Below are 27,294 nucleotides of genomic sequence, written 5' to 3' on the forward strand. Positions count from 1 at the left end.
TCATAGTGTCCCAGAGATTTCGATATGTTGTATCTGTGTTCTCATTCACCTCTAAAAATTTTTCAGTCTCCTCCTTGATGTCTTCTGCAACCCATTGTTCACTCAGTAGCATATTATTTAGTCTACAGGTGTTGGAGTAGCTTTTTATTTCTTATTTTAATCATTCCATTGTGATCTGATAGAATGCAGGGCAGTATCTCCAATTTTTTACATTTGCTAAGAGTTGCTTTGTAGCATAATATATGGTCTATTTTAGAGAAGGATCCATGTGCTGTTGAGAAGAAAGTGCTTCTGTTGTTGAAGGATGAAATATTCTATATATGTCAGTTAAGTCTAATTTATTGATTGTATTATCGATTCTATAGTTTCTTTGTTCAGCTTTTGTTTGGAAGATCTGTCTAGTGATAAAAGAGATGTTTTAAAGTCATCCAAAATGATTGTGTTGTGGTCTATTTGACGCTTGAACTTGAGAAGAGTTTGATGAATGTAGATGCTCCATTGTTGACACATATATTTATAATTGTAAGTCTTGTTGGTGTATGGTTCCCTTGATCAGTATGTAGTGTCCTCCTTTATCCTTTTTGATTGACTTTAGCTTGAAGTCTACTTTATTTTATATTCGGATGGAAACCCCAGCTTGATTCCATAGTCCATGTGAGTGGTATGATTTTTCCCAACCCTTCACCTTCAGTCTGTGGATGTCTTTTCCTATGAGATGAGCCTCTCAGAGGCAGCATATTATTGGGTCTTTTTTTTTTTTATTTTATCCAATCTGCTAGTCTGTCTTTTGACTAGTAAGTTTAGGCCATTAACATTCAGAGTTATTATTGAGACAAGATTTGTATTCCCAGCCATTTTTATTTATTTTTGGTATTTAATGTGACTTGTTTTCTCCTCTGATTAGATTTTCCTTTAGTGTAATACCTCCCTCTGCTGATTTTCATCATTGTTTTTCATTTCCTCTTCATGGAATATTTTGCTGAGGATGTTCTGTAGTACAGGCTTTCTCATTGCAAATTCTTTTAACTTTTGTTTATCATGGAAGGTATTTATTTCATCATCAAATCTAAAGCTTAGTTTTGTGGAATATAAGATTCTTGGTTGGCATCCATTTTCTTTCAGAGATTGGTATATGTTGTTCCACGATCTCCTGGCTTTGAGGGTCTGGGTTGAAAAATCTGCTGAGATACGAATTGGTCTCCTCCTATATGTAATCTGATTTCTCTCTCTTGCGGCTTTTAAGATTCTATCCTTATTCTGCATGCTAGGCATTTTCATTTTAATGTGCCTTGGTGTAGATCTATTCTAATTTTGTACATTTGGTGTCTTGTAAGCTTCTTATATTTGGTTTTCCAATTTATTTTTCATACTTGGGAAATTTTCTGATATCTCATTAAAGAGATTGTGCATTCCTTTGTTTTGAAACTCTGTGCCTTCCTCTATCCCAATAACTCTTAGATTTGGTCTTTTGATGGTGTCCCATAATTCCTGGATGTTCTGTTCATAGTTTCTTACTATCTTCACTGTGTGATCAACTTTATTTTCCAGATTGTATACTTTGTCTTCATTATCTGACATTATTTCTTCCAATTGATCTAGTCTGTTGGTTATGCTTCTATTGAGTTTTTTATTTGATTTGTTGTATTCTTCATTTCAAGGATTTTTTTTTCAGAGTCTCTCTCTCTTGAAGTAATCTTTTGCTAACTATATTTGCTCTTATCTCTTTGTTGGAGTGATTAATTTTTGTCTGTATTTGCTCATTTAGGTCATTCTTTAATTCACAGATCATTTTAATTATGAACCTTCTGAATTCTTTCTCTGACATTTCATCAACTTCACTCCATGGTTTCTGTTATTATAGTATCCTGGTTTGTTTGGGGCATTTTCCTCCCTTGTTTTTTCATGTTGTCTATGTGTCTTCCTTTCTTGCAGCATAGGTCTGAGATATCACAGTTTCTACCCTATATTCTTGTAGTACCCATGCAGATTGTCTGTACCTCACCTTGATGTTCGGCTTCCAGACCCTGCTGGTGTCCCTAAATGTATGCTACTGAATCTAAAGGTGGTAGCAACAATAGCTGAGGTAACTCAAGATAATAGTTGAGGTGCTCCAAGATAGAAACAATGTCTTATAGAAATGGGACTGTAAGGGTGGGCCTCACACTCTCTTCGGGATGCCTGCTGCTCTGAGATGCAACTGCTTCTAGGCCCTGTCCCTTGTCAAAATTTAGGGGCTATTGTATGGGAAAGGCTATGGTGGTGACTGAAGTGTCCCAAGATACAAGTGCGTTAGGCTTAAGCTGGTGGTGGGGGAGTGAATTCGGACCTACCCTGGACCTGGGGCCTGCACAAGTTAGTATGGGAGGATTTAGGCCCAGCCTGGCCTTCTGTCGTAGTCTGCTGGTTGGAAGAGGGGGTCTTGTGTTGAAGGCTGGGCTCCAGTGGCAGAAAGGATGAACCTGGGCCTACTGTGAGCCTGGGTCCCATGCAGGCCAGTGTGGGTGAGTCTGGGCCGCCGGGCTTGACTTCCTGTAGTAGTCTCGATAACAGGTCTCTTAAAATGAAACTAAATACAAAAGACTAGCTCTTCTTATAAATAATGCATTTAAAAATATATCTTCTGGGGCTGGGGATGTGGCTCAAGCGGTAGCGCGCTCGCCTGGCATGCGTGCGGCCCGGGTTTGATCCTCAGCACCACATACAAAGATATTGTGTCCGCCGAAAACTAAAAAATAAAATATTAAAATTCTCTCTCTCTCTAAAAAAAATTATATATATATATATATATATATATATATATATATATATATATATCTTCTGTCCTGATTAGCCCCTCACACAATCCAAGTTTTAAAAAATGCATTCTGTCAAAGTATACTGTGTGTTAGAAGCAAATAAAATAAAAACTGATGCTTTCTGTATTTAGATAATTTGAGAAGTCTCAAAATGCTGCAAACAAGTCAATAAATTCATCAAGAAAAAAGATAAGGAGTTAGTAATTAAATAATCTCTCCTTCCTTTCCCTTGACACTTTGGCTTTTACTAAGTCTACTAAATTTAGACAATATATACCACAATTAACAGAATAGTATGATTATGGCAACTGATTTCAAAAGACCAAATCCCAAACTCATTATTAGACATTTACTATGCAACACAGTCACTTTATACTTTCCCAAGACTGACTAAATAAAAAATATGAAAATCCCAAAATGTCTTTGGGGGCACATAAAAAGCAACTAACAGAGACACACATATCAACACTGAATGCATAGCTATCTGTTAATTAATATCAAAAGATCTTCATATTAACCCAAATTTTTCATATTTCCTATGCTACTCATATGCCTCTTTACTCTCAGACCCATTCCCTGCCTTTGCCCTCTTTGTATAAGAGGGTGTAACACTCCCCAGGATCCTTTGCTTTCTTGATTCTGGATAGGTCCCATTAACTAGACACAAGGGCAGACGCCTGAAGGATAGACAAACAATCTCGCTATTTCTTCCCCTTTCTGCATCTTCTGTACTGATGCTCTCTTATCAACTAGCCCATGGCTCCATGGTCCCAGCTCTGGACTGGTGCCCTCTCTGCAGTTTTCACCCCTCCCAGGAGTCCTAGAATCCAGGCTCTGGTAATATCACATCTTATCATCTCTCTTGGTCCTACAAATGGTAGTGGTTCTCTGCTATTGCTTATCTCTAGACTGCTCTACCAATATACCGTTTAGCTTTTTTCCTCTATCAAAACCTATTTTACCAAACCATTTTCTCCAAATTTTCTGGTTAAAATATCTAGACTGTTTCCATTTTCCTTACAGGACCCTAACTTATTCAGTTCCCAAAACAAGATCTTAATGATAAGTTTCAAGAGAAGAGGCAGATAATTCAAAATAATGCTTCCTATATCTTACTTTGGCAGTGGGGGAGGGGGGGACAACACACACATGACCCAATAACATTAAAACACAGAAAAAAAGAGATGTATAAATTACTCATGATCTGGAATCATTTAACACTAAAGTAAATAAATAAATAATCTATCTATCTCCATCCCTCCTCTGTAGCCCACAATTACTTAAAAAAGTGATCATGGGAAATACAGAAGATAGAATTTAACACATTTTTAAAAAGAAATTAAATAAAAAGATGGTTGCTGATTTAGTGAACCTCTATTCCATAAGCATTAATCACAGCATCCTCTAAATCCTTAACCTTTCCTTTTCCCCCTTAATCTAATGATATTTTCCAGGAGCAAAATAAATCAAAATGCGGTAAAAGAGGCTAGAAAAATAGCTCAGTGGTAAAGCACTTGTCTATAGCATGCATGAGGCCCTGGGTTCAATCCCCAGCACAGCAGGGGCAAGAGAGGAGGAGAATACAGAAGCTTGAAAATTACACTCACATCAACTTTTGCCAGTATATTTCAGCTAAGATTAAAAACTCAGAATGAAAACAAAGACAAATACATAAAATTATGACAATATGGTAAAAAGATATAAACAGATTGTAATATGAAAACATCACAAATATTAGAACAGTTTATCAATATTTGTATATTTATATATTAATAGGACAACAATATAAAGATGGCTTAGTTTCTCAACATGGTTTGTCTTGAAAACAGATCAATATACAAAGAACTGCTTATAAATTTCCCATAACAGGCCATTTGGACTAATCAAAAATAGGAAAGAAATTGACTAAGAAAAATGTTAAATGAATGTTTATATCAAAATAAAAGACACCAATGTCTTTAGAAATCTCTGATCCTATACATTTCAGTCAGTGGTCTAATGTTCCTGCTCACAGCCTAACAGTTCAATAAAGCCTGACTTTCACCATGATCTATATATTTATAATAACACATTAAACCACATTCTACTGATCACAGTAGCATCCTTTAATTTATGTGCCTGACTTGCTATCAAAAGTGATATAAATAAATATAAAAATCAGCAATCACAAAATTAAATATTTTTCAAATGATGTGAATGTGCGCCAGAGCAAAACCAATTGCCTTATGTCCAGGGAGCCAAGAAAGGAAGGGGCAGAGGTCCCATCATCCTCTTCAGGATGCTATCAATGACCTAAAGACCTCCAATTAAACTCCTACACCTCTTAAAGGTGCACCATTTCCAAATAGTGAAATGGGCTCAGGACCAATACCTTAACATATAGATACTTGGAGAAACTACCCAAACCATAACATTCCCCAAGACTATATTAACATAAATTTTATAAATATATAATCTCAAGTCAATTTTTTTAAATGTTAAATTATTTGTCACCCATTTCTAACTATGCTTTAAAGCCACTTTAAAATGAAAATCTAAAGCCACAGCCTAGCTCTTTTCCTCCAAATTTCATTAAAAAAAAAAAAAATTCAGAGAGGCCATTTCCAAAAAATGAAAAGTTATAGTCCACTTTTAATGCTTTAAGAATACTTAGACACACAAATCAAAAATAACCAGTAAGGTTATAGAGTATATCTCCAAGTTAGACTTCATGCCAAAATTCACTAATTTACATTAACTTAAATTGCCTTTTACTGGCCATGTGTTGAAAACCTTTAAAACTATTCCCTCGATTCCAGGATATAGCAGGGCTGGCTCTACTCAGATCAGCTATAGTCAAAGGCCACCCAAGACATACCAAAGGCAATATGGCCAGAAAAGCCTGGATAACTGCCAATAGTAATCTTACCTAGGTCTCTGAAACCCAAAACGTCCTTTCTACCATCCTCCCCTTCTCACTCCATCTCCATCCAACAGAGACATAAAACAATATCATGTACAATTTCTCCTGAGATAGAGAGCTGGAGAAAGATAATATGTGGAGGCTTGGACTAGACACCTAAAATCATCTGAACTATATTTTAAAAATATTAGTAAGCATACAATCCATAATAATAAAAATCACTTACATTTATATTGCACAGACTCTTTACAAGATAACATTCCAAGCAGTTGAAAAATACGAACTGAAAGGGCATAGATTTTTATTTGTGCCGTATCTCCAGTTCAGAAAAATATCTAGCATATTACAAATATTCAATAAATATTTGTAGAATGAGTAAATAAATAAATCAATGAATGAACAAAAAGGATTTACATTTATTTGCATAACTAAAATTCAGCCTTGTTAAACTTCATACTTCATAAAATTCATAGTTTTTCAACTAGTGGGATCACATACAGATCCCCTAATTTTGTCTATAAATGGCTACTTTGGGGTCAGGCACACATCCCCTGTCCAGTTGACTGGGGCTGAAGCAGCAGATAAAGAGCATGAAGACTTGTATACAAAGGCTACTGATATTGCAAACATCCCTGGAAAGCAACAGTACAAATGGCAGATAGGTTGCTTAACTTGTTTAGTCTACAGTTCACTTATATATGTTCTCTTATCAAATTTATCCTTCTCTAGAGGAGAAAACCATTTCCTGGAGCAACTGCCTCTCACCAGCAATACAATGTATTATGCTACTTTAAAAGAATAAAAAACTAAAACTATAGTGAATGGCAATCACTGTGGAAAGAATATCTAATTGGAGGTACTAATGGTGCCAACTCCTCTTTCAAAGCTCTTTGAGAGTTTCTGCCAGACCACGACAGATGGAAGAAGGCAATGGATCACTTATTCAACAAATATTTATTATGCATGTACTATAAAAAAGATACTTCATGAAGTAGCTCATTTGTGGGGCAGCGGGGGAGGTACACACACCTGTGTCTGTGTGTGTGTGTGTGTGTGTGTGTGTGTATTGAAAAGGGCACTTCTAATGCATCCTTCAAAAAAGAAAACCAGAATTGAATTTTAAAGATGTTATAATTTAATAAATGAAGGATTTTGAAATATTAAAATTATTAGTAAATATCATGATGCAAACTTCCTTAACTGAGTGCCTACCTAGTGTCAGATACTGTCCTAAGAACTTTACATATGTTAATTTATTTATATTTAATTCTCTCAAAAATATGATGATATAAATACAATTTGTATCCCTATGTGATAGGTAAGGAGCCTGGGGCACAGCTAAATAATTTATAGCTGCACAAGGTCAGGTGTCATACACACACATTCTGCTCCACAGCTGGCACCCATTATAACTACTCTACAGTATACAGAACACAGTATGATAAAAATATAATTCCTATAATGTTTAGGAAAAAGTAAAAATCCTTAAAGATCATTGTGAAAAAATCAGTATAAACCATAATACTCATACGTTAGCTTTATAATATAATATTCACAGACATTTGGCCATTAGTCATTATAAAATCTTAGCTGCCAGACATGCTGGTGCACAGTTCTAATAACGATAGGAGGATCACAAGTTCAAGGCCAGTTGGAGCAACGAAGCAAGACCCTGTCTCAAAATTAAAAATTGAAAAGGACTGGGGAGATAAGACAGCAGTAGAATTCCCCCTGTTCAATCCCCAGTACTAAGAAAATAAAATATATAAAATAAAATCACAGGTACCTGAAGGTTGTTTTTAAGGCCAGAAATAAGTTACTTTTATATTACTTTAAATCTTCAGATAAAATCATTAAGACATCTAAAAACAAAAGTAATGTTTTATATATAGCATATTATTTTACATTTAATGTAACACAGATAATTCACAAGTAGGTTTATAAAGAATTATTTTGCAAATATACACTAAAACTCATAGACAAATTTATTATTTCCCTGAATTTATAAAAAGCTGATCTTAAATATAAAATACAAAGTTACATCATTTACTACTCCATAGAATAGACATTATAATTTACTACTATAAAACTATATAGTCATATGATAGTGATGATACTTTTGTCCATTATAATGTGCTTAAGGAATAAAAATCTGAATTTATTGACATTATCAACTATCAATCAGCCTTCTTTTATTAGATATTAACCACAATCAAATAATCTACCTGATAGTTCAGAAATGGAAAACCTACTAAATCTTATTAATACCCTCCACTAGAAATAATAAAAGGTCAGAAAACATAACTCTTGGCACTGGGTGTATTAACCAGTAAACTCAAACATTCTTTTTAAAAACAGACACATTTTAAAACATTTTTTCAGCTCAACAGACCTGCCCTAGGAAAAGCATCCTAACACTCACTTTGTCTCTGAGGCAAACTCTTAACAAATGTGCTACCAGCATAATCTGTAAACAACTCTTGAATGTGTACACAACATTTCTTTATTAAAGTAGAAAAGGTCATAACATCACAAGGAAATGAAAACAGAAGCCATCTGGGAAACAACTGTTCTTAAAATAAAAATTTTAAAGAATACAAAATAGAAAACATGTAATCAGTGTGCAAATAACAATGAAAAAATATCATGGATGTTTTATACCTATAAATAATATAAATAATAGTTATGTTGGAAAGCTATACAATTATTCCTTTGCTTGAAAAAAAATTGAAATTCTTCCATGGAATTTTTATTAAAAGCAATTTGTAAAACACACTGGCCTAGGGCCTGGGGCTGTCACTCAGTGGTAGAGCACTTGCCTAGCATGTGTGAGGCACTGGGTTCAATTCCCAGCACCACATATACATAATTAAATAAATAAATGTCCATCAGCAATAAAATATATTTAAAAAAAAACCCACACTGGCCTAGGCTGGAGATGTAGCTCTATGGTAGAGTGCTTGCTTAGCAAGTGCAAAAAGCCCTGGGTTCAATCCCCAGTACCACAAATAATAATAATAGTTAATAAACACACCAGCCTATAGACATGTAAGATCAAAGTAATAGTAATCTACTATTTCTGGTTTAGCTCTAATCCATAGGAATCAGAATCCATCTCAAATCCCCAGGAGTTGCCCTACTCTCATCCACAGGCTTATTCTGGTCGTTACCAGGGGCCTCCTTCTCTCTCATTCTGGCACTAGACATGCCTCCTCCTTTCCCTCCTCTCACTTTACTTTTACCCTTGCTCACTATATTCCCACTACACTAGTCTCCTTTCTAGTTTTTAAGCATGTTAAGCTCCTTCCTATCTCAAGGCCATTGCACTTGCTTTCTCTTTGCCTGTAATGTGGTTCCCCTGTCCTTTCCCATGATTGGTTCTTATTCTTCAGCTAATGCTTCCTCCTTAGTCATAAGGGCCTGACTGGGTTGCCAATCTAAAGTTAAACTTGTACCCCCAGACACCCATTACCTTCCCCCAATTACACTCCAGCAAATCACCTTATATTGCTTCACCTATTCACTTGTGAATTATCAGTCCCCCCTTACAAGAATATAAGGTTCATAACCTTGTTTTATTTTTCTCTGTATTTTCAGTGCCTAGAATAGCACCAATCATAAGGTCAATGCACAATAAAGATACTGATTGAATAAATGGCTCCATCCCCAGCACAGATAATTGCAAATTCTGTATAGCACTGTTACTTCTGTGTCTTCTCAATAGATTTCATGAATCCTTATCTAGAAGTTCCCTGCTACCTTGACACAGGCTGTAGGATCAACAAATATGCCTTTTCTTTTCCTAGATCTGTTACATATACAATCATCCCTGGGTATCCATGGTTTTAGGACTCTTCATAGATAACAAAATCAGCAAAAGCTCCACATGCCTCATATAATATGGTAGCCTAGTACTGGCCTACGCCTATCTTCCTATATACTTTAAATTATCTCTAGAGCTCTTCTAGTATCTAATAAATGCAATGTAAACAGTTGTTACATTGTATTGTTTAGGAAATAATGACAGAAAAAAGGCTGTACAGGTTCAGTACAAATGCAATTTTTTTAAATGGTTAAATCCACAAATACAGAATCCACAGCTATGGAAGACCAACTGTACATCTACTTCCAAGTTCCTTCATATTTCTATATCATGTTCCATGTGATCTTATGTCAGTAAATGAACAACCACCCTAAAGCTGGAGATGTAGCTCAGTGGTAGAGCACTTTCCCAGCATATGCAGGCCCTAGGTTCACTACAAAGAAAAAACAAAGCAAAAAATAAGGAAAGAAATACCACTTAATATATATATGACCCAATACATAATAAAATATCAGCAACTATACGTTACTACCTTCTTCTCAGAGCTCTGACATGAGTCACTCAAGAGAAGGATAGTACCAGAAAACCATTCCAAGGGGATAACCTGCTGTACCAATTTTCCCACCTCTCCTAAAACATAAAGCAATAATAGTAAGACTAAACTTGAATATACCTCGGTATCTTTTTCTTGAATTTCTTATCCTGAGTCTCTTTGATCCTTCATGAACACACACACACAAACACACCTACCAACCTCCATGTATGTCTGGACAAGTCTGTGTTGGAGCACATACAAAAGATAGGTCAGGTCTAGTTTTCTCTCTTTTTAAACAAAAAAACAAAGATACTATAAAAATTTCAAACAGGACAAAAATATAGAGAGAAAACAGTGAAAGTTCTGTCAAGGGTATTGCTCAGAGCAGCTTTTAACCTTCTCACTATACAGCTGCACAAACTCAGTTTTATTATACACACACACACACACACACACATATATGTGTACATTTGTATGTATATACATATATGTTATATATAATTTATATAACAATATTTCTGCATTGATCTTAATATATGTCATGTACTGGACTCAGTTCTGGGAACTAACATAAAGAGACGTTTAAATATTGAACTATTTTTAAAGGCAAATAAATGCTAAGGGTGTGATGAGGAAATTATCATGAGACAAATATTTGAAGAAATGGCTGCCTATAGAATAACCAAAAGACTCAAAGGGAAAAGAACTCGTTCAGCTTTTTGAAAGGCTGTAATGTGCAAACCTGCATGTTTTCTGTGCATGACACTAAAGAAGAGAAGAACCATTGTGTCAAATATACAGAAAACAAATTCTGACTGTACATTGGGAAACAGGTAGCTCTTTCATAATGTAACCTCTGGGACATTTCCTCGAAAAACCCTAACCAAGATTAAAACCAAGGAAAATCAAAATGTTTCATCAGTTAATTCTATCAATCATATATATTAACAAATCAAAAAGGAAAGATTATAATTAAAACCCAGCTTCCCATTTGTCTATTGTTATTATCATTAGAAAGAGATTATTTATAATGTGCTGGAATTCTAATGTAATCTGGGTAAAATAAAGACCCAAAGTAGGTTTCCTAACTGGTGAAAAAGGCTCATGATTTAACAAAGTATATACCTTATTTATATGTACTTAAATACTACTTCAAATCTAATAGACTAAAAATTTGAACTGACCTCTCTGTACTTAAGACTTTTTTTAATATTTAATGTGTCCACTATAGCATAATCATAAGGAATATAACAAAACCTAATATTCCAAAGATTCTTTCTGAATTGTTTGGTAAATTTAGCATTCAGTATTACATTCTAAAGTAATCAAATATTGTAAGTAGCATGCCAACTCCAAAGTCCTCCGTGTCTTTTGTCACAGAGATGTTTAGAATATCATAAACATAACTGAAGTCTAATGTCTTGTATTATATTGCCATTTATTTCCAAAACAGACTTGACCTATGGCAACTACACTCTGAAAAACTAAGAGACCATTGATTAGAGAAAACATGACCTGTCACAAGCCCATGACAGTTCAGATTCCAAGTAATTTAGCTCTAACCTTTTTGCTGAAATGATTTAAGTATCACCATCTCTATAATAAAAAACAACCAAAAAAAGCTATTTATGATTCCCAAACATCAAATTACAAAATGGAACCTAACAGGTACACAAGAAATAACTAGAAACTGTATTTAAGTATATAATACAGAATCCCTAAACATCCTAAATTCAAAGACAAAGGAAAAGTCCTTGAATCAAGATATAAAACATCTCATTGACAATTCAGATAATTAGTCTAGAACCAAGTCATAAAATTTTCTTACTGATCTCAGTTATTCCCAAAACACAGAAGTCTCTGATTCTATAGCATCTATTCTTTAAGAAATAAACATGTGTGCATGCACACCCTTGGCTGTCCCAAGTAAAGGCTGTTGTCTATTCAAGAAAATAGAGTGCAAACTGAGTGTTTTGAATGGTTTCAAATCCTGAGTCTAACCAGTTATTATTTAATCTCTGTCCCTCAGTTTCTTCATTTATAAATTAAAGACTCAGAACCATACTTTCCCATGGGTTATTATGAAGATTAAGTAATCAAACTTGTGTAAAACATCTAGAACAGAACCAAACAATAAGAGCTCAATAAATGTTAGCAGATTTTTTATTATTACTATTATTATTTCTACTATATGATTACGACTACTACTACTACTACTATTATACAGGAAAGAAAGAAGACTAAAGTGAGCTGGAATAGTCAAACATTTGAAAGAACACCTGGCATATGAATGTACCTTGAAAAATAGGTGGGGCTTTAGGGATGACAAGAAAAAACAAAACCAGTCAGTGTGCAAGCAATGATGAGACAAAGGACTTGAGTGCTCAAAGGTAGCATTCTAGATCATAAAGTCGGTTGCATTAAATAGGTCCACTTCTGTGCAGCCTGGCAGAGGAGTTAAGCAATAATTTGACAGATAATGAGAAATCCTTATAATTCTTAAATAAGGCAGTAATATATTAAATGTATGATTCTAAAATTCTTGCCTGAGCAAGATGCTGGCCTGAGGATAAGGAACCAGTCTAAGAGGAGATAAGCCATTCATGATTTTGGAAACACGCTTGTCTGCTACAATATCAAGTATCACTTTGAGAATCGAGCACTAAATTACTAGAATCTTCTAAAATGGAAAGAGCTACATGTAAACAAAACATAAAGGCCTAGCATAAAAAGATCAAAAGAAATTGTTGTAGGATATCTGAAAGACAGTAGCATAGAGATATGGCCAAAATGATGAAAATTACTATGTAACACTCCTGGTATTTTTACAGACTTCTTTCTCTAGAATATCTCTTAAGGATATCTGTCCTACACTAGCTTTTTCCAAAAAGAAATTATTTGTGAAACCTATCTGTAATCTCCTCCTGATAATTTTTTTTTAATTTTACCACAGCTGTAAGTTAAAATCTCAGAAATAATTCTTTAAATAGTGGGATTTTAATTGGATCCTGCTATAGTTCATATCTTAAATGTCCTCCAAAGGCCCATGTGTTGAAAACGTTTTCCCCATCTTGGCACTGTTGAAAGAGGAGGAAACTTTAAGAGGTGGGGCCTACCAGGTTGTCTTCAGTCTCTGAGGGTATGCCCTTGAAGGGCTATCAGGACCCTGATCCCACCTTTCCTCCTCTCTATTGCATCCAGGCCATGAAGAGGATGGTATTGCAATGCTGTGTGCTCTCACCATGAAGTACTCACAACTACAGGCCTAAAACCAGTAGGTCTGTCTAATCAGGGGTTGAAACATCTGGAAACTATGAGTCAAAATTAACCTTTTCTTCATAGTAATGTCTCAATTATATGTTACAGTGACAGAAAGCTGACTAGCACATATCCCCAATAGAAATCAATCACAACACTTAAATTCCTGGATCTAATCAGTGGTGAATAGTTTTCAACTGTTAATGCCATTAAAATAACTACTTCCTCTTTTGGTAAAAACAAGATTTACCTAGGGCAATTATCATGAAGTATAATGGCCATTATTAAATCAATTTTTGGACCTTGGGGAAAAACACTTAACAATTCAGAGAAGTGGTGCAAATTCTACCTAGTTCCAAACTGTTTTCATCACTTTTAAAAACTTACAGCAACACATTAATGGAAATTCCTTCTTTCCCCATCTTTACCACATAAAATACAAATATCCGTGGTATCTTTACTCTTTTTTTGTCACCATGGTTATCAGCACATACACTCTGCTACTTAAACTTGGCAAAAATGAAGTCATAATATTATGCCACACATTAGTAGGCTTTCCTTTCACATTGCCTGACTCACTGGGCAATGGAATATTCTATAAACCTAGGTGACTTCAGTTGAGCTCTACTAGCTAATAAATGTTGATAATAAAAACATAGTCTCATAAGAGTGAATTTACTGTGTCCCACAACTGTACCAAACACCTCATAATGGTCAGATTCCTAGTCATATCATATAAAGGGAGCTAGGGAAGAGTGGAATTAAAAACCAGATAGTATATTAGGCCATTGGAGAAATTCCAAAGGCAACAAGCTTGAATCTATTAAATGTGACTTGCTTAATTTTTCAAAAGGTCTATGACAGTTATATGCCAAAAACTATTACTTCACACACAAAAAAAAAATCTTTGTCATATCATTGGGAATAATATGCTAACATAGAGAGGAAATCTGTTTAGAAATAGGAAACAAATGAAAAAGATAACCATTAATAAATCTCTGGATGAAGGGTTTAGAAAAATTAGCACCCATAAGAAATCAGTGGCATTGGGCTAGGGTTGTGGCTCAGCAGTAGAGCACTCCTCTGGCACGCACAAGGCCCCAGGTTCAATCCTCAATACCACATATAAATAAATAAAATAAAGGTACTGTATCCAACTACAACTAAATAAATATTTTTAATAAAAGAAAAAGAAATTAGTGGCATCATTTAAAAAAGGGTACCACATCTTTATTTCATAATTCTTTTGAAAAATGGAAAACAATAAACCACTTTGAAACCTGAAGAATCCTTAGTAGAATACTTGTAATTAAACTTATAAAAGGGAGAGAGGTGGAGATTGGCCCATCTGATTAGAAAAGATCAAAGTCTGCTGAAATTCATGCCAGCACAGGTTGTACTATTGTGGACAGGAGTATTTCTATAGAGACATTTGACAATATCAATCAAAACGACAAATGTACACAACACTTTGACTCAGCAATTCCATTTCTATGAATTTAGCTCACAAACTTGTATGCATGTATGCACAAGTTTTACACTGTAGTATCAATGAAGACAAAAGTCTAGAAACAACCTAGTTGTTCATCAATAGGAACTGGTTAAGCAAATTATGACAAATCCAAACACAATATAGCTATTAAAAAATAATAAAGATGCCTGAGATTGTGGCTCAGTGGTAGAGTGCTTGCCTAGCATGTGTGAGGCACTGGGTTCGATTCTCAGCACCACATATAAATAAATAAAATTAAAAAGTAAAAGAGAGCTAAATAATTTTAATTAAAAAAATAATTAAGATATATTTACTGTTGTTGGGTTAAGAGAGAAAAAGGAAAATGCTAAAAAAATAAATATGTTTTAAAGGATACTAGTATTTGTATTGAGAATGGAATGAGGATATATACCTATTAACATATATTTATATGAATTATCTCTGGAAGTACACACAAGAAACTGGTAAAACTGAAAGAAATGAATGACAGAGCAACAAGAAGCTATTCTCTCTATGCCCTACCTTATCTTTTGAATTTTGAACTCTACATAAGTATTACCTAAAGAAATACATAAATTAAACTTGTAAGCAGAAAGGCATGAAGAATTATGCAGGATTTTTAAGTACCAAATTTGTTTCCATTGTGACCTTTCAAAAATTGCCTCTTGCTTTTTTTCTAGACATCTATTTTTCATTCTCTCCGGTTAACTTCAAGTTCATTTCACTTTCTTTCATTTAGGCCTATCAGGGACATTGGCTACAAGTGCTTTGCCCTCCCAGAGTACTAAATGCCAACAAGGCTGATGAACTTTACTCCAGTAACTATCACACAAAATGAGTGACAAAACAACGGCTATGAAAGAAATCTAAGATTTACAAAAAGGTAGTTGACCACACTTTTTCAACAGGAAAGAAAAAATGAGGGAAGACATGAGGGAAGTAAATATAAGATTTGAGAAATTCAGTTTTAACACTATATAACCAAACCTGCCTTCTAACCAGGGCTAAGAAGTGGCTCTGCACCTAGACTACCTAAAGAATCAGTGGATACCACAGCCACTGCTCTTTAGTAACTGAACTCTATTCATCTCCATTATGTTATTTATTTACAAATGCATCAACATTGATATTTCACATGCTAGTGTCTTGTTTTTTCAATTTTTATATACACACTCAATATTTTTGCAACTCAGATACTGAAATAAAGGCCTAGAGTCTCACTGGCCTAAGCCAAAACAATCCCTTAAGACACAAAAGGAACAACCCCTTTTCTGGTAAAGCAATATTTGCTTCTAGATTAACTAAGTCATATCAGTTTACTCTTCCATAAGTTTTTTAATATATATTTTTTAGTTGTATTTGGAAACAATACCTTTATTTTTCTTATTTATTTTTATGTGATGCTGAGGATTGAACCCAGCACTTCACACGTGCTAAGGCTAGCTCTCTACTGCTGAGCCACAAGCCCAGCCCCTTCCATGAAGTTTTGATTAGAGGAAAAGAACATGACTGGTCCCGAGGATATGGGAATCTGGGTAAAACCTACTGCAAACAGGATATTGTGAACAATAACAACCAGTAAACTGTATATTCACATGCACCCTAAATAACCACTATCATAAAGACAAGCTCTTTGCCTCAAAAGCTCTAAAAAATAACTGAAAATCAGTCCACAGACTTCAATCAACAGTCTCAATTTAAGTAAGTAAAACTATACTTAAATCATGAGTAGGTGAACAGGTTACATGAAAACCCTTAATCAGGTCTACAGTGCCATTTTTACTTTACCCAAACCCCACAATATTGTTTCCTCCATCAGATACAAAAGTCCTGCCTACCAGTAAAAGTCCTCTCAAAAATTAACTTTGCCAGGCATAGTGGCGCACATCTGTAATGGCTCAGGAGGTGAGGCAGAAGGATCACAAATTCAAAGCCAGCCTCAACAAAAGCCAGGTGCTAAGCAACTCAGTGAGACCCTGTCTCTAAATAAAATACAAAATAGGGCTGGGATGTGGCTCTGTGACTGAATGCCCCTGACTTCAATCCCTGGTACTCTCCCTCCCAAAAAATCAACTTCCCCAAACGCCCTATTTGTATTAAAATCAAACACACAAGTCCCTTTTTTCCTAAAACCTTTGATTTGCCATAAAACATACTGATAAGATTTTTATTTACATACTAACAATAAATCAGGAAAGTACATTCAGAATTATCTCCAGATTCTTGACATTTGTGATTACAAAAGATACAAAACTGCCACAAGGAAAAAAAATAGGTCTCTGAACCCCACATAGAAGGCAATTAATATTTTAAAAGCAGAGAGTGAATATACATGTGAAATATACATTATGTTGTTACATAAGCTAAATTAACTTTCTAACTTGGCATAATGACAGGGTAGTTGGGAGGGAATGTAAAAGAAAATACTCAACAGCTTAAAATTAACAATGGGCCCATTTATTCAAGGTAGGATAGTTCTCCCATTTCGGCTTGGAAAGACTGAAAGTCTTTCTGTCCTCCTTCAGGAGGGAAACTCTGCAGCTGGCATGTCTGGAGAATCACTCAACTACATTCACAGCTTCATAGGAATCAAGCAATGGCAAGAAAAGTCCTCATCTTCACTATGCACTAAAAATAAAAATTAACAGGGAAATGCTGACTTGAAGGTATTCAAGTTCCATCCTTAAAGCATCAGTTCAATTAGTTTCTTCTGAAGGAAGTCAATCCCTACAAATACAAGAGTTATGCCCACTAAAACTGAGAAATACTTATCAGCATCTTTGTCATTTCATTATACATTGTACTATTGTGCTTATTTCTTTACTATCCAACCTTTGCAATCCCCAGGCCTTTGTATCTTCTTGAATGACTTCTAGGAAGTATTCCTATAACTACTGAATAAACTAATTCACAGCACAATATTTCACAAATCTCTCTCGCTCTGTTCTATTCCCAACTGGACTCCATACTTCAACAATGGTAAATTCATTCCGTTTTTCAAAAAATCCAACTAAAATTTTATCTAAGCTTATCCCCTAACTTCTTGGAATTAAAGTCATTATTATCTGAATATTAGAAAGTCTGACTTCATTCTTATCTGCTAAAGAAATGTTTAAAATGCATTAGGAAGAACTGGGAGACCTTCTTTAAGAAATTCAAATACTGATGGTGAAGAAAAAAGTTCTAAAGTTAGATATAAGAAAATGACACACGACAGATGTGTAGAAATACACTTGATTTTTGTAAATTGATCTTGTATCTTGCAACTTCAATAAACTTATAAGTTTAAGAAAACAAAATAGAGTATTCAACTTTAGGATGTTGAACATAAAAGATATTACTCAAAAATATAATATTATTCTTGTAATTCTATCATGAGGAATACCAACTTGCCAAAATATAGCCTTGAATTGTGCAACAAGTCTCTTATTTCTTCTTATAAAATATACTGGCAAAGACCAACAAACCCACACTGCTACAATGAAACCCATCCCCACATTCCATGGCTTCAGGGCAATTCCCATAAATGCAGGGTCATAAAAAGACAGTCTGCTAACTCCTCTAAGCCAGCACACCATTTTAAGGATAAGAAACTGAAGACAATGACATGTGATCATACAGTTATTGGAATCTGAGGCTCTTTTTAAAAAGTTAGCAGGAATTGCCAATCTAATCTTGGATATCCACCTACAAAAGAGCATACAAAATTCATACAATACAGATGGATAAACAAACTTGACTGAAGTGTTCAAATTTAATAGTTTTTATTCTTCATGAAACAAGTCATATTCAACATGTTCATAAACTGGTACTACAAAAACCTCAAAAAAAAAAAATCAGACTGTTTAAGTTACCACCAGTGGCTTATTTATCTCAAAACACAACTTGATATTCCAATGTTAAAAAGAATGTAAATGGCCCTCCAGAGTTCAACATAATATTATCTAAACAAAGAAAAAATTATATACTTTTGAACTCTAAAAATAAAGATGCAGATTCCTAACTAAGCACAAACTTCTGGCTTTTTACTTTTTCCTTTTTAATCTCAGTAGACTATAAATTAAAAAGTATATAACTATGGGGGATTTAAAGTTACTAGTTGCTAAATAATTTTCCTTTTAATTTTATGTTATTATAAAAGGTAACAATTGAGAGAATACTGTGTGCCAAACCCTGCTAAGAATTTCATATGCATCATTAAAATAAAGGAATCATTAAATTACATGTTTTAAGGCATGCTTTCAATTTTAACTGCTTCTTGATACCATCAATTAAAGAACCTGATGACCACTGAAAAACATCCCAATAATCTTACATAATAAAGCTGAATAAGTATAATCAGAGCACTAATTACAATGAGAGTAAGTAAAAATTTTATAACATTAATAATGTTACCACAATATAAATTAGTTACTAGGCACAAATCTTCATCAGGCAATGTTACTAGCATGTTTAAACTAAACCACACAAGGGGTTAAAAATAACTATAATGAAAGGCCAACAGCCCAGCAGCAGGGTTGAGCCAACATTCCCTTCTCTCCTCCCCCTCCCCTTCTGATCCTCTCCAATCCAGAATGAATTGCATGCCCCACTGCACAAGGCCCAAAAAGGTCACAGTGGATGGCAAAGACTTTTGTAAGAGAACAGAAATAACTCAGCAGCTTTGTTACCATAGTCTCTTTTAATCAGTATGTTCAAAATCCTTTAATTAGCACTCTGTCTACACAAGGAAGGCATTTCTCTGTGCCAGGGGAGGGCACCTATGTGTATGTACACAGTGTTCCCTTGTATCAGCAACACAACATGGAGCTAGTACCTCAAACTGTCTGCCAGGGAACTGAAGCACATAAAACTTTTTAAAGGCATGGTACCACATAATTTACATATACCGTTTATATACCAATTACCAAACAATAAAGTAATGATGAACCTTGTTTCATTCAGATGTCAATTTGTTTTGGGACTTTTTTTTTTCAGCAAAAACTGAAGTATTTTAAACTGAGCAATAGCTTTAATCAATCAAAATATGATACTAATAATATAAAATAATATTAACAAAACAAAACCAGACAATATTCTGTCCTCATAATAGATCTTCAATAGAAGAAAAACACTGCCTCACTCAGGAATAAGTCACAACACACATTTTCATATGGATACTTTACATTGAAAATTTCACCCAACCACAAGTCTTAAAATTGCAGGCTGGCTCTGGGAACTTAGCTCAGTGGTAGAAAGCACCTGTCCAATGCGTGAAGCCCTGAGTTCCATCCCTAGCACCGCAATTTTAAAAAAAAGAAAAAAAAACTGCAGGCTGGATTTATATTTTCTTATAAAATCTGATTAGATTCAAGGGGAAATTGGTAATACATTAAAAATAGCTACTTGAACATCCACAGCCAAGAAATGATGAAAATTTGATCAGTAAAAGGGAATTTATAATATTTTAACAGGGATATATAGGTATAACAAACATATATATATGTATGTGTGTGTGTGTACATATGTGTGTGTGTATAGTTTTTGATATTTTTAAATTGTAGCTGGACATACTACTTTTATTTATTTATTTTTATGTTGTGCTGAGAATCGAACCCAGAGCCTTGTACGTGCTAGATAAGCACTCTACCGATGAGCCACAACCCCAACCCCAACTTATTTTTAATCTTTCAAAATCAGGTTGCATTTAAATATATCCATATATGTATGGATATATACTATAAGATGCAGAGTATATATACATGTTTATACATATATACACATACATATAATTAAATAAAATTATAACCTTCTAAATATCTGGTTAGAGAAACAACCTAACTAAATTTAATATAAAGTGAATTAGTAGCAGAGCACTTGCCTGGCACGTTTGAGGCACTGAGTTCGATCCTCAGCACATATAAATAAATAATAAATAAATAAATAAAGGTGCAGCAATAACTAAAAAATATTTTTAAAAAAGATAAAGTGAATTATTGGGGAGGGAGCAGAGAATAACTACATGAAAGCCAACTTTTCCACACCAGCCAGGCGCTCACAGCATTGCTGTATGGTGGGAAATAGTATCAGTATTTCACAGACTGGTATAAAATTAAATAAGATAATACATTTATAGCACTTTGCAAGAACTTCAAAGTTTTCTGGGAGTATTAGGACTGGAATAAAAGGAAAACAGAACAGGTATTTTCATGCATGGTATAGGGGTGCAAATTGACACAACTTATCAAAATGACCTATATATACATATATATATATATATATACACATACATATTACATGGTATTCACTACAGTACTGCATACTGTAATAGTAACATTGGAAATATAAATGCCCTTCATTCAGGCATTATGATTAAGTAAATGTTACTTCCAAAATAAAGAGCCTCCTTATATATTAATAAGGATAGTTCTCCATGGTAAATTGTTAAGAAAAGAGCAACATATGGAACTGTACATAGCTATTATTTGAGTAAACGAAAAGTAGAAATTCACATGTATCAGAAGAAAGGATTTTGAAAGTTTCATCAAGAAAAGATAAATGTTTGAGGAAATAAATATTTTTCAACTGATTTAAACATTACACAATGTACACATTATCAAAGTATTACAGAGTACCCCATTAACATGTACATTTTTAAATTTATAATACATATAAGAAGAAACGAAGAATGTGACTCTACTTTGCGTGCAACCAGAGATATGAAAAATTGTGCTCTATATGTGTAATATGAATTATAATGCATTCTGTTGTCATATATAATAAATCAAAATTTAAAAAATTTTAAAAGTGAAATTAATTTTTATCTAGGAACACAAAAAATACCCTGTTAAGAAAGTTTTACAAGTTATTAATAATAATAATTACCTACTGATGATAAGTGAAACAGTGCTTTACACAGTCAAGCCTCAATAAATGGAAGCTGTAATTATTCCCTTCATCAGTATCAAAATTATCATGAAAATGTATTCTTAAAATATACGGCTGGGGTTGTGGCTCAGTGGCAGAGTGCTTGCCTCATACATGTGAGGTACTGGGTTCAATCCTCAGTACCACATAAAAATAAACAAACAAAGATATTGTGTCCCTGTATAACTAAAAAAAAAAAATTAAATATATATATATATATGCATATGTGTGTGTGTGTGTGTGTATACCCACATATACATACACAGTATACATTCAACTAAATCTATAATGAGGTCAAAAATCTCAATTATTCATAGGCTGACTACTTGGAGATCCAATCCTTTCATTTTCTTTTCAAAGGTAAGTAGTTTCGGTACATTTTATTGTTGATTATCACTTCCATCAGAAAGTGAGCTAAGGAAATAATACCAAAAATAATCATTTTAATCAATCTTGATCAATTGTTTTTAATAAAACATTTTTTGGAGATGGAAAGGATCACTAAAATGCCATAGGGTAACTTTATAAAGTAACATAGAAGGAAATTAAGGCCCAGAGAATTCCCCAAATTGATGTAGTTCAAAAACTTAAAAGAATCTACTCTCTAGCAAAATGCTTTTCCATTTTATTTTTGCTAATGTGGAGAAAGCTGAAAATAAGCTAAATCCAAATCAATTATCCTTGCTAAGTCCCTTTCCCACCAGCAGTCTTTATTAGATAACTAAATCTGCTGAGAACAAACCCCACAAACAATTATAATAAGTATAGTAGAGATCAATGGAGATATTCAACAACTCAGCCCTGGGGTTTCCAGGACTAAGCACTGAATGAACAACTGTAATGAAATCTGTAAAGTTTGCTTACACTAGAGATTGTCAGAGGCATGTTGAAATCCTTGCCACCTTGCAGCCGGAAACCCCAAGGAGCTGGGCCAACCAAGGACACACTGTAGTTGCTCATGGTTCTAATGGCTCAAAGTCCAAGGCCAGAAAATGCAAGAAACTGTGAAAGAAAATTAGATGGTTAACAAAACTGTAAATTCAAATTCCTATTACATACCTAAATGTATTTAATAAAAAGCCAACTAAATTATGTTCAGTATTTTGGGGAGGAGGTGAAAAAATATAGAGGATAAGTCTATTAAGTTCTTCACTAATTTCAGTCCTTTAAAAAGTAAAATTGCCAGGCACCATGGTGCCTGACTGTAATTCCAGTGGTCCGGGAGGCCAGAGCAGAGGGATCACCAGTTCAAAGCCAGCCTCAACAACTTAGCGAGGCCCTAAGCAACTCATAGAGACACTAAATCTAAATTAAATATAAAAAAGGGCTAGGGATGTGGCTCAGAGGTTAAGTGCCCCTGGGTTCAATCCACCAGTACCAAAAAAAAAAAAAAGAAAAAATAGTATTAGTTAATTGACATACATTTAAACTCACGACAATTTCTATAGTCTAAAAATTCCATACCTGAATATTTATATAGATACTTGATCAGTTTTATAACTTGCTACAATCCAGTTTTCTGACTTCTTACAAACAAACTTTAATTCAATGTATTGTACAACAATTTATTAATGTATATAAGAACAAGGTATGTGTGTCTGTCTCTCTCTCCCTCCCTCCCTCCCCCCCCCTTTCTTTCTCTCTCTCTCTCTCTCTCTCTGCAGGCACATCAGCAGATCCAACCCAGGGCCTCAGGCATGTTAGGCAAGCATTCTACCACTAGGCTACACCTCCAGCCCAGAACAAGATTTTATTTCAGAATTAATTCAAAATGATTTTCCCCTTCCCTCTACCTCATGCATTTTTTTTTTTTTTTTTGCCTGTGGTTGACAAGAGCCTTCAATTTCACTGACCTAAAAATCTAAGTTATCCTAACATATGAAAGAACTTAAAACAAGGAGACTGCAAATCATGTCTTCTAAATACTGAATTACTTAAAATGACAAGTTGTCTTTTCATAGCACAAAACTATTCTCTCCAATTATGAACTACAACTTATATTCCCTCTTATAGAGGCATGGTACTTTCCATACTTAAAGTAATATTTACTTTTCCTTCAGATAGACAATGATAATAGCTGATATTTTAGTCAGAACCTTCTTCTTGTTTTATACACATACCTCATCAGGCAAAGTGGAAAGTAAGCATTTACCACCCAGTAAATAAGACTCTGATTAAACATAGAAGTACAAGGTTAACTCTAATGTATGATACTGAATCTGAGCGTTAGGAAAGAACTAGTGTCTTCTTTGTTCTGTTTTGCTTTAAGTATGCTCATAATGACTCTACTTTAAATAATTTAAATAATTTGTTTTAAAAATTATTTGTTTTAAAAAGTCTAACGTGGAGTTTCCTATTGGTTGTTATAGTGGTGGGAGATACTAGGAGAAATGAAGATTATTTTTAATGTAATACAAAGAAAAACATTAAAAGTCTCTCTTTTAAAAATATAACAGAGGTCTAATTTTAAAAAAATACTTTTTTAAGCTAAGACACACACTTCCTTAGAAAATCTGAGCTGTTAAGTCAAATCATCACCTTCTATTATCTGTCTTAAAATATATCTTCCATTTTTTAATCCTTTCAAAATTTCTATCCCGTCACACCAAATTCATATTAGCAAATGTAGATATTTAAACCAGTGGGTATATATAAACAGATTTCTTCTCAAAAAAGGAAAATGAGGCAATACTTTAAAATAAGCCTGGTTCTTAAAGAAAATATTCAGGGATAATGTGTACTGCATCTACCTAGAAAATACCCGAGCATTTCCACAGGCATGGTAGTGGATTAACCACCAGGCAATAACATGTTATTTCAGGACTGAAGTATATATGCAGACCACTAACAAAGAATCAAAAGGCCACAGCAAAGGTCAAATTTCTACACATAGGTGAAAAGCGAATAGCTAGGAGTTAATTAGAAACTACACATAATTTAATTCCTTTCCCATTATAAAGAGATTTTCCTAAAATGAGTAGATGAAAAGTCTTGATGTTGGCATACAATACAAATCAGATTTACGTAAATCCAACTGTTATTTTACATGCCCTCTGTCCTCCTTTTTTAACCTTTAACTTGTGACAGAGGGAAAAAGATGGAAATTAGGCTAAACTTCCTATGGTCCCAGTCTTCTCTACAAGAAAAATGTATTTCATGTATGTATCAACCCATGTATATAATTAACTTCTCTTTACTTGGGGATTTCCTTCCTCACTTCTCCCATTTGTTATGAAAATTTCTAGCATTGGCAAGGTCACAGCCACACAAGAAAACCAGTGTCATTTCTTTTCTAGATTCTCCTACTAGCTTCACTTGGAATTCATTTGCTTAAAATATTCTGATCCCTAAGCATTGGCAATATTTTTATTGGCCTTTTCCAGGTCTCCTCCATGCAGTTATTAGTGCCCAAACCCTTCATAGAATGCCAAGCAGACAGGAAATAGCAGCCTATTCTGCCTATTCTGCTTTCAAGCACGTAGAAAATGTTGGAATTTCTGTATAGTTCTGGATTTTCTTTTAGGGAAAGTCTAAACAGTCTTTGCTTGGTACTAAGAAGGGAAGCTTGGCATTTACCACACTTTGTATCCCAACTTCTTTGGTGGGTGGGAGAGGGGAGAGAGATCATGATGGACTTCTGAGTGACAAGAGGGGCCTGAAATGAAAGAGAAACATCTTGAGTCCCCCCCCCCACACACACACACACACTATTGATAATAGAGGTAATGCTGAAGAACTAACTCTACAGGAACAGGATGAAAGCGGTCAACAAGACAGTTTTCCAGCTGAGGTTCACGCCTAGCCCTGTTTGCCAAATAAGGCTCCCAAGCAAGCTGTTTCCGTGGCAGGCGGGTTCAGACGTCCTCACGGTCAGGAAGGCGGACTTGGGATAGGATCCGGAGATCACACCCTAAACCTGCCCAGCCCTGCGCAGCCACGAATTTTCTTTCCAAGTTCTTACCGGTTCTATACGCCCTTCCTTTTTCCACTTATTGTCAAACGTACCGAAGGCACAGTCTTACAAAAGTCCCCATCAAATATGTCAAGTATTAATAAATGTGGTGTTCGTGACAGATTTGTTTTTCAAGCCAGTTTTATTTCTGGACGCACGGAAGTTTTCCCCAAACAGGTTATGCTATTGTGAATCCTTAAGGGAGAAATAAATGCTTCTAAGTAGTCTGAGAGCAAACAAAAATTAAAGACCGTTTGGTCCCGCTGCCTCCCAACACCCCTGAGAGGACTGCGCTGGACGGGAGTGCACCCGATGTCGAGGCGGTGCCCAGCAACGCAGGGAGCCGGCCAGTCGGGTCGGTGCGGCGGCGTCCTGGAGCCCCTGGGCGCCCGCTCCCGCGCCCCAGTCTCCGGTGCTCTGGTCCCGGCCAGCCAGAGCTGCGAAGACTTCCAGGGCTCGCCCTCCAGCTTCACGCCCAGTCTCCCGCTGCCCTCCAGTCTCTCGCTGCCCTTTCACCCGCACTCCTTCCTCCCTGACGCTCGCCCACCTCCGCCGCTCCGCGCCCAGAAAGCACCTGAGGAGCCACCCGCGTGCGAAGCGCGCCCCTTCCTCCTCTCAAATAGGCTTCCCTCCTCGCGTGTGGCGTGGGGCAGAAGCTTTTCCCTTGCTCCCTGTGAGGAATCGGATACGCTCGCGCACCACCACCGCCACTCACCTCCGGACCGGCACCGCGATGCCTCCGCCTCAGTAGAGCGCTGACAAGTGACTCCCGGTGCGCGCGTCCTCCCCAAGGCCTGCGGGGAACTTCCGCCCTCTCCCTCCCCGGCCCCGCCTCTGGGCCGGCCCCACCCCTCCTCACCCGACCACGCCCCCGAGCCGCGCTGAGTCTTGGTGCGCCCAGAGAAGGTGGTAGCAGAGCCAGGATCAGGGGCTTGCTGGGGACGGCTGAAGCTGCAACAGAAAAATAGTTACTTTATGGAATTTCGGTGGGAGTAGTCTTCGGAGATTCCACGCAGTACCTGGCGGAGGTTTAGCCTTCCGCGTGTCCGTTTTGTAGTTGGGTACATTTCTATCTCCGGAAACAAATTGGCCAGCAGTTACTCTGGCTAAAAATAGAAAGGGGTTTTGGATAAATCCCTGTCTATGCAAGTTCAGCGACTATTGCCTGTTTTTTTTGACCTTTATACATACTCTGAGAAGTGCAAACACTTAAATTTACCTATCAGGAATTGAAAATAGCGTAAATACGTAGAAGTTAAATCCATCATCACACCGCAGTGATAGAAAGCAGTGGCCAAAGAGTGATACAACTTATTGTTCCAAGTCCAAATCAATAGCCCACTTTCCTGCTTCCATAAAGTTGCTTGCTTTAGCCTCAGGAATTTATTCATAAGCAAACGTGAATATTATTCAGTGAACATACGAAAAGGAACCTGTAGAACCTTTTACATGGTAAATTTGTTTTTAAAGTGTGAAAGGGCCATTCTTAGTCAAAGGGGCATATAAAACAAAAATAAACCTCATGAAGTTCGTGAACCCCTGGAAGTATAAACAAAATTTTAGAGAAGGTTCAAATCTACTGTGTCCAAAACAGTAGCTACTAGTCCACATATGGCTACTGAACAGTTGAA

The 27,294-nt window shown here is 35.5% G+C and overlaps 1 protein-coding gene across 1 annotated transcript in view; it reads right to left on the bottom strand.

The window, feature by feature from the left end:
- PDLIM5 (PDZ and LIM domain 5) overlaps nucleotides 1–22,713 on the bottom strand; it is a 125,226-nt gene extending 102,513 nt beyond the window's left edge. Inside the window, exon 1 of the mRNA XM_081303662.1 lies at nucleotides 22,576–22,713. Within this exon, the coding sequence (XP_081159788.1) occupies nucleotides 22,576–22,671 (96 nt within the window). The 5' untranslated portion in view covers nucleotides 22,672–22,713. The remainder of the gene's footprint in view (nucleotides 1–22,575) is intronic.
- Nucleotides 22,714–27,294: the final 4,581 nt, after the last annotated feature.

This window comes from Spermophilus citellus (genome assembly GCF_964194105.1).
Source record: "Spermophilus citellus genome assembly, chromosome: 8".
NCBI classification, from domain to species: Eukaryota; Metazoa; Chordata; class Mammalia; order Rodentia; family Sciuridae; genus Spermophilus; species Spermophilus citellus.